At 32.4% G+C, this 9,659-nt stretch overlaps 1 protein-coding gene across 1 annotated transcript; it reads left to right on the top strand.

Moving 5' to 3' along the window:
- The first annotated feature begins 4,665 nt into the window (after nt 1-4,665).
- On the top strand, nt 4,666-5,207 carry LOC109237111 (histone H3.2-like). Its single transcript, XM_019403371.1, has 2 exons — nt 4,666-4,698; nt 4,920-5,207. The coding sequence occupies exons 1-2, from the start codon at nt 4,666-4,668 to the stop codon at nt 5,205-5,207; spliced, it is 321 nt and encodes a 106-aa protein (XP_019258916.1).
- Nucleotides 5,208-9,659: the final 4,452 nt, after the last annotated feature.

The following is a 9,659-nucleotide window of genomic DNA, read 5'->3' as shown; positions in this document are numbered from 1 at the left end:
ATATAGTTCAATTAGTTTAGGCGATCAATAAAAAAACTAAAAAGAGCATAAATTGCCGAATTCCAGATGTGAATGAGGTGAAGCAACACCAACTCTATCGAGCTATTTCTAAATAAGAAATTAATTTCTGAATTAGAAATTAAAGTGAGAATCCATAAATTAGAAATTAAAGTGAGAAACCATATCTATATCTATATCTATATTATTATAAAAGCATGAATAAAGTGTTGGATTATAAAAATAACATTTTAACATTAAGCATAATAACTCACAATAAAAGGACATAATCGGAATTCTAGACATTAGCTTTGTACCTATTAGTTTTATGACGTAATACTACACGTTAAGAATTCTACATGATTACTTTTAGAAATCCTATTAGTATAGTTATTTTCAGACATAGATATTAGCTTTGTAATCCTATTACTTTTAGAATATAGTTATGAATTTTAATTAACAACCATGGAATTAAAAACAATTAGGTCGACCATCATTGGTTACCAAACGCATAAAAAACATTTTAATAATATTTCTTTAGTTACAACTTTTAAATAATAGAATCTGATTCAACCATAATATAACTACTGATACCAACATTAAGCACTTGAATTTAATCATTATATTCCACTTTTATTTTATTTTTTTTATTTTTTTGCATTTATTTAACAAACGATACTCTGAATAAAACGAAAAGATGTGGAGGATTTCCATGAGCATGTCGGCCCCAAGCTTGCGGATGGAGAGTAACCACTGGTGATAAGGTAAAACTAAAAATAAAAATAGAAATCTATCTATCTATATCTATATTTATATATATTATTATAAAGGTATAAATAAAATATTGAGTCGTAAAAATAAATTTTTAATATTAAGCATAATAACTCATAATAAAAGAACATAATTGGAATTCTAGACATTAGCCTTGTAATCCCATTAGTTTTAGGACATAATACTACACGTAATCCTACATGAGTATCTTTAGGAATTCTATTAGTATAATTCTTTTCGGGCATAGATATTAGCCTTGTAATACTATTACTTTTAGGATATACTTCTTAAAAAATTCCTATTACTAATTTAATTTGAAACGTGTTATATTGTTTAAATTCATTTAGAAATTGGAGAGCCTATATTATTATAAATGTACGAATATAATATTAATGGACCAAAATAGACCTAAAATATTAAATAGAAGAACTCATAGGGAAAGGACATAGTTGTAATACTTATTTTTTTGGACTACAATAACTTCTATATAATTTTTTTAATGTTTAAGATTTTAAAATTAATATAATCTCGTCTATTGAATTCTTATTAAAAATATGTAGGAAGGTTTAATAAAATCAATTTCATAAGAATTCTCCATATTGGTAATATATTACCACTTTACAATATTCAATACCAAAAAAAAAGTAATGCTAAACAGACTGCATAAAGCGTTGAAATGGAGAAAATAAATCCCCAGGATAATATATTTACTATATTATATTTGAAGTGCTTTCTTACTCAAATGAAAAAAATTATTATTAATTTTTCGTGTAATATAGAAAATTATACCCAATTATTAAAGAACAACTAAGAAATTTTTTAGGAATATAAATGTGTGAGAAAAGAAAGAAAAATGTTGGTAAGAGCCAATACCACTAATAATTTTGTAAACATAAAGATCTAAAAGTGGAATGTCATCGATCTTTTTACTCTTTGAAAATAAGATTTATGGTAGAGAAATTATAATGACGGTTAAATATTCAAATGTGAGATGAAATAATATTAAGAATCTAATTCAATAAAAAATTATATTTTATGTTAAAACCAAATAATTAAATCTTTCAACTAATTATTTAGGAAGAGAATCCGATTAAATTATTTTTTAAATTCATCATATGAGTAAAATTGTTTTTCAAATTGAAAAAAATATAATATTAAGAAGTCCATACAAGTGTTTGAGGAAGCACAGCCAAAGCTAAATCCTGAACAAGAATAAGCTTTCAAGACTATATTATAAAAAAGCGATCCTGGTATAGCAAGATTATCCTTTTTAGATGCTTCCGGCGGAATCGAAATAATATTCATATGTCATGCATTACTTGCAAATGTCAGATCAAGAGGCATAATATTGTTAGCAATAAGAACAAGTGGTGTACCAGCAACGATTTTATTATGAGGTCATACAACTCACTTTAAATTTAATATACCTCTTCAAATAACTGAAATAACCATCACAAATATATCAAATCAGATCAATAGTACTAAAATTATAAGGAAAGCAAAAGTGATAATATGGGATGAAATGCTTTTGGCTAAGCGTCAGACGATCGAATCAATCGCTCATAGTTTGAGAGATATATTGGATATATGAACCGTTTGGTAGAAAAGTAATAGTTTGGAGGTGATTTCTGTCAAGTGCGTTCAGTAGTTCTAAAATTGACCAAAGCAGAAAATGTAAAAGCTAACTTGCAAAAATTATACTTATGATCTCAAATGAAAAATATTCAAATAAAAAAATATAAAAGTAAGAACCGATCCAAGATTTAGTGACTTTTTGGGTCGCGTCAGAAACAAAGAAGAGCATCCAATAAAAGATGATTTGGTTCTTCTAGAACACTTTGTTATCAACCCCAATGGTAATAGTAGTGCATTTAATAAGGAAAATATCTTCATCATTAGATTAAAACGCAATTTATGCAAATTGCATAATAAAAATTTAAAGTGCTATCTTAGCTAACAGAAATTAATATGTTGATCAACTAAATAAAAGGTTGATTGCTAAGTTTTATGGTAAAAACAAAATATTTTTTAGTTTTGACTCAACAGAAGATGATACCAACAATAACTACCATGACGAATATTTAAATACTTTAATACCAATTGGCCTTCTACTGTACATGTTTGTTGTCAAGTTCATTATTTCTTACGTATGTTAGTGTCACTATTATATAATAGACTAAGTTAAAATTGATCTTCCATTTAATATAGGTTTATGCCCGTCATGCTACTGAATACTTAGATTCGCTAAATAGCTTATGTAATAGTACACATATGGTAGATAGAAGTCTTGACAATAACGTCATACATGCAGAACTTATGATATTGGTCAATGTGCGTCTAAGTATGTGTTTATCCCCAAAATCAACTTTCGTCTTATGAAACTAAAGAATATCCTTTTAAATTTGTGTGAAAATAATTTTCAGTATGTTTATGTTTTGTAGTTATAATAAATAAAGCACAAGGACGGACATCCTAAATATTGAACTATATTTATCACAATATGTTTTCTTACACGAGTAATTATATGTTGCACTTTCAAGACAGGTATCAATATCGACAACAAGCGTTCTGGTTATGGCATATTAACCAAAGCATTAGAAGGAAGCATATACAAAAAAAAAATACCGTCTATAAAGAAGTGTTCGGTAAGATACCATCACATTAGATACATTTATACTACAATACATAATTATCCACTTAAAATGACTAAAACTGATCATTTATGTAAGTTCCGATGATATCCTTTCATTTTGAATTCACGTATTATGCTAATGTAACAATATTTTTTGGCATTTAGATTATTGTTGTAGTATTACACATAAATTTTCTCTCATTAATTAAATTTTATTATTTTTTCATATAAGTAAATATTTAAACCATCATGTACCATTATTAACGTGCAACGCACGTTTATTTTTATATATATATATATATATATATATATATATATATATATATATATATATATATATATATATATATATATATAACGCAATTTCTTCTCTTGGTTAAGCACGGCAGTTACAAGTCCCCTTTACGTGATGGACAAAATTCTTTTTAGGTATTTCTTTGTCGACTGAATGAACCTTATTAAATTATGGCTGACGATAATTGCAGAAAAAAAAAACCAAACAAAGAAACAAAAATTACGCATCAACCACTATATATCAACAAATAACCGATTCTCTGTTTCTTTTAATTATTACAACTATCATCAACCTGAAAATTGTAGCTAACTTTTGATTCATTCCAGCTTGCCTTGCTTGGATTAAGTTAATTGGGGGAAAGCCCTTCCAGTTGTCAACTTCAAATATGGTATTTCTATTTCGAAAAAGTGTCAAATATATCCTTTTACTATGGAAAAATTATTTAAGCGTATCCTTCGTTATACTATTTGGTCACTTCAACACTACTGTTATACTATAAAATGAATTTGCCTTATTTTTAATGGAGGGGCCACGTGTCAACTCTTTATTAAAAGACCCGTGCTCGATTAATCTATCCAGTTCAAACTCACCTACCCGACCCGCCCTTCATCCTTTCTTGTTCAAACAATGGGTTCTTTCATCTTCTTCACATTGATTTTTACTATTACCTTCACCGGCGAAGATGGTGGACAAGAAAACTGATATACAATAGTTATAAGTAATAAAGCCTCTACGACCCATTAGTCATTTAAATCATCCCCTTCTTTGCAAAATAACAAAATTTTATAAAGTTGAACGGAGAACTAAGTTGGACAAAACTGGGGCAAAAGGGCAAACCCATTTGGGAACAAAAAGGCGTAGAACTTTGTTCATTATATTCTTCATTATCACCATTAGAGTCTTTAATGCGATGGTTTTAAAGAAATTACTAAAGTTGAAGTTTTTGGACTTCCCAAGTTCTTAGACAGCCATGGTGGTGGTGGAAAAAATTGCCCAATATGACGTATGCCATTGCTAATTCTAATTAGGTTTTCAAGATTTTAAAGCCAAATATTGAAATTCTTGGTGATTATGCTTAAATATCTCTCCGAAGGTGGATACTAAGGCGGCATCACATTCCAAACTCAAAATCCGTCACAAATCCCAATTACTCTCTCAACCAAATCCCTTAACTCTTAATTCCCAAATGGCTCGTACAAAACAAATTGCCCGAAAATTCACCAGAGGGAAATCTCAGAGAAGCAATTAGCCAGAAAAGCAACTAGAAAGTCAGCTCCGGCTACCGGAGGAGTGAAGAAGCCTCACAGATTCAGGCTAGGTACAATGACGCTCCGTAAAATTTGCAAGTACCAGAAATGGACTGAGCTTTCCAACGTTTGGTTCGTGAGAGAGCTCAAGACTAATCTCCGTTTTCAGAGTTTGGCGGTGGCTAAGCTTGAGGAAATTTCTAATGACTTTGGTGTTGAAAAGGATGAAATTAATCAAAGGATTTTGGGTCGGGTTTATGGTTAAAAACCTTTTAAGGGATCGAATATTTTAATGGGGCATGGGTCTTTTAACAAGGAGCTGACACATGACCCTCCCTTAAAAGTAAGGGAAAATTCATTTCATAGTATAACAACACGGTTTGAGATGACCAAATAGTATAATAAATGATATGTTTAAAAAAAAAATCGATAGTAGAGAGATATATTTGACTTTTTCCCGTTTCCATTTTGAAAATGCTTTATTGGAATAGGACTATAATTTGGCTAATTAGTATTTGTACCTATTATTCAATTGTTACTAACTCGTATCACTTTTATTCAAACGCGCAACAAATACAGCTTGTGTCAACTGTATTCATTCGCGTAAAGAATACAACGTGTATTAACTGTATTCGTTCGCGCAATTGTATTCATTTGTGCAACGAATACAATATGTATCAATTGTAACCAAGGCAAAATACAAAGGTATATGTAAAAGATACAACTTGTACGTGAGCATATACAAAGGATACAACATGTATCGACTGTATTTGTTCGTGCAACGAATACAACTAAAGCGAAACATAACAAAAAAATAAAATGTTCTTATTGAGAGTCGAACTCAAGACCTCTGCTAACTAATCAAGCATTCTAACAAACTAAGCTACGAGAGCTTGTTGCTCTCTTGTTTCAATTTAAAACAATTAATCTTTTATTTCATAGATTTGCTATAAAATTCAAATATAGCTATGAATGGTAAATTTGCTGAAAGTTTAGCTACGAATGGTGTCACACCTCCTTTTTACACACCTACCCCGAAGGATAATGTATAAGGGAGTTTTTCCATTTAAAGTGACATTATTCGAAATAGGATTATTTATTTATTTTTAGAGTCGCCACTTGGAAAAGGATTGGCTTTTGGTGTCCCAAGTCACCGGTTTAACTTGAACCCCAAATCGAGGAAAATTGTCGACTTCCCATTTGGAGTCTGCGAACCAGAAATTCTGAATAAGGAATTCTGTTGACCCGAGGGAAGGTGTTAGGCACCCCCGGATCCCGTGGTTCTAGCACGGTGGCTTAAACTATTATAATTAGCTAAAAATCTGATTTTAATACATGTCATCATATAGTGCACTTTTAAAATTATTTACCGCTTTTAATTAAATTTTTTAAGAAATTGAACATCGTTTAAAATATGTTTTCGGATCACGTCACTTGAAATGCACCCGGATCCTCGACATACTTTATTCAATGTTTTGGGATTTGGATTTGGGTTACATGAAATGCACACCCGTATTTAGGAAGGTAAGATTATTAAAAAGCACGCTTAAAGAGACTAACATGTTATTAACTTTGTGGGAGGCCCTGAAAATTCGCTAAATGGCACGTCCCGAATTCTACGTATTTGAATATAAGCGTTTAAAGAGGGCCACGCGATTTATGGGTTTCATTTGGCGTAGCGCACCTCGTTTTACTTTTAAAAGGCCATCCTAGAGCAAACTATTATTTTCTATTGAATTTGTCTCTAATAGGACCTAATTAATTAGTTAAGGAATCCGGGCCTTCAAACTCATGTCCACATCTAAACAAGAGGAAAATCCCCCTTAGTTCAAATGTGCTACCTAGCTCGAGAGGCCCAAATCGATTTTATGTCAAGCTATGAATCAAGCTCTTAGACCAATTCCAAAATAATGAATTTTAATAGAGTCTGGAAGAGGGTCCATCAGATCGTGGGCCTGTTCAGGGGCCTAAACTGAGACTGAACTGGACTTGAGCAAGCAAACTTAACTCAATAAGCATTTAAAAATTCAGATTCATTATAGTTATGGAAACTTGATTTAAGATTCAACGTATAGCCTAGACAACCTCTAATCACAATTCCAATTGACAATACAGTTTAACACTCAAATTATTTATGTATTTTTCCTGATTTCTATATTATAACCATAGATGATTGTTTCTGAGAACTGAAGCAAATCAAGCTACTACTTCAATACTTGTAACGATTAAATGAATCAAAATTCATCAACAGCATGCAAAACGACTCACAACCTGATTTTACACTCATAAACATGCTGTCCAGGTCAAATTCAATTTTTTTTAAATACTCACACCTATTCGAGTGTTCAACTACACATGAGGACCTAGAATCAACTTCTACATTTATGCTGTTATTGACGTCAAACTAATCATCAACAAAACTACACTAGACTAAGGAATATCAGCAGTCCAATACAAATCAAAAGTCCAAAATAGTCCAAATTAATTTAGAAACAATCCTAATTATACAGTCCATGGTCTATTGTTCATGTAATACAAACTAAACAAACTAACGCTAGATAACTACCCTCGACTAGCATCTATTTAATTGTAACTATAGGAGGATCCAAATGAGCACAGATCTGAGGAATACTTTTCATTTCACTCCAATTCAAAGCTACATCAATGTGACTTCAGAACTATGTACCTGGAGTTGCAATGAAGCAAAAGAGAAGAAGATGGCCAACAGCAGTAGCAATAGCTAACCAACAACAACAAATCAATTTCAACCCAAAATAATGTCAAGACACCCAGGACCAGATCACAAATGATAACAAACCACCGGATGATTAAAATAACTTGACTGAAGTCCAATTTGAGCTTGAAATTAACCCAGGAAATATTTTGACACCAAATCAGTCAATGAACTGATCAAAATCACTGGAATAAACCCAAAAGAGCTGGAGAAATGAAACCAGGAACAAATAGGAACTCAAAATAACAGCTGAACTTCAAATTAATCTAAACATGAGCTTCAATGTAACAGTATTTTTGGAGTTTTTCTGCTGTATTTTCTTTTGTTTTTGGTTTTTTGAAGGAATTAAGATCTAAGAGAAATTTTGAACTATAAGAGTTCAGATTTTTGAACTTCTTTGGATTTGAGATTCAAATTTTGGTGCTAGAACTTGCAGAAAATATTTTTGGGGGGAATTTTAAAAGCTTCAAATTATTTTTGAATTTCAGGTGTTTAAACTTTCTTGGGGAATTTTCAGATTGTTCAAAACTTAAAACTTGTAAAACAAGGCAAGGGGTATGCCTTTTTATAGGCAAAACTAGGGCAGCATCAGATTTTTGTTTTACACCCTCAGTCCCTCTTTTATTTTCAGATTTTAACTACTTAAACCCCTCATTTTATGCCTTGTTGGGCAAGTAACACTACTAACTTTCTGAATTTCAAATTAAAACCCCATCTAGAAGGTTCTAGTGATTTCCAATTTCAGTTACTTGCAGGGTTCCTTTTATTGAATTACCTATACTACCCTTAATTCATTCATGAAATTACCCACTCATGTCAGCTAAACCCAAAACCCCTTTTACCTTGGTCCAAAGTGACCATGGTTATTTAACCAAATAAACTGGAAATGATCAGCTATAGCCACATAGGAATCTCAACATAATTTGAATTAGAATTAATCCTAATCGAAGCTATTATAGACTACTACTACGAATTGGACGGAATTTAAGAACCAAAATTGACAGAATTCCAAATTATGCTACTGATTATTAAGTAAACAAAAGTATGAATCTAACACAACAAAAATTAAGAAGAACAGATTTGTGCTATCAATTAGAACTCAAAAAATGAAACGAACAAGTATGAACAGAAAAACAAAGCCGATTACTGACCCTAAATTGATTGGTAAGCAAAAAATGAAAACTAAATCGATTAATCATGAAGAAGAGACAGTGGAGGAGAAACTAATTCAAATAACGAAAAAAATAAAGAAAACTCACCTATGTAGCTCTAGAGTTCTGCCGCTTCTTGTGATTTAAAATTCGAGCACCTTGGGCGAGATCCGAAGGCCACTGATGATGGATTAGGAATGAGAGAAGTGAGGAGATCACATGGTGTGAATTTGGTGAGATTTGGAGGATTTAGGGTTTTGGCCGGAATTTCGATTTGATATTCGAGAAGATGGGCAAGGATTCGGGAGAAAGGGATTGTAGATTTGGAGAGAGGAGAGGAGGGTGTTTCAAGGGTGTTAATTTGGTGGTCGTTGGAGGTTTGCCACCGTGGGCGGCGGAGGCGGCGCCTAGGTTTTGGATTCGAAGGGATTGGTGGGGATTTGAGAAAAATGGAGGTCGGATTTTGAAAGAGGAGGAGGAGGGGGTGCGGTAGTGTATTTTTGGGAGCATTTGGAGACTTGCCGCCGGCGGAGGCGATTTCTGGCCGGTGGCGGACGGCGGGGTACGGCAGAAGGCGGTGGTGTATATTAGGGGTGTATGAGAGACGATGAGTGAGGGGTAGGGGGTTATTAGGACAGTTATATATTAAATAACCTAGTTAGTTCCGGACCGTTGGATTGATGAGATCCAATGGTCGTGATTAAAAGGTAATGAAACGGGGTCGTTTTGGGAGGTGCTGGGGCTGGACCGGATACTTTGGCTGGGCACTTGGGTTATATGGACCGGTATCCGGGATTATTTGGGCTGGTGAATTACTGGCCCAGTTATTAAT

Source organism: Nicotiana attenuata, unplaced genomic scaffold, assembly GCF_001879085.1.
Source record: "Nicotiana attenuata strain UT unplaced genomic scaffold, NIATTr2, whole genome shotgun sequence".
In the NCBI taxonomy this organism is placed as follows: Eukaryota; Viridiplantae; Streptophyta; class Magnoliopsida; order Solanales; family Solanaceae; genus Nicotiana; species Nicotiana attenuata.
The sequence above is the reverse complement of the archived record's forward strand: the minus strand, read 5'-3'. Positions and strand labels throughout refer to the sequence as shown.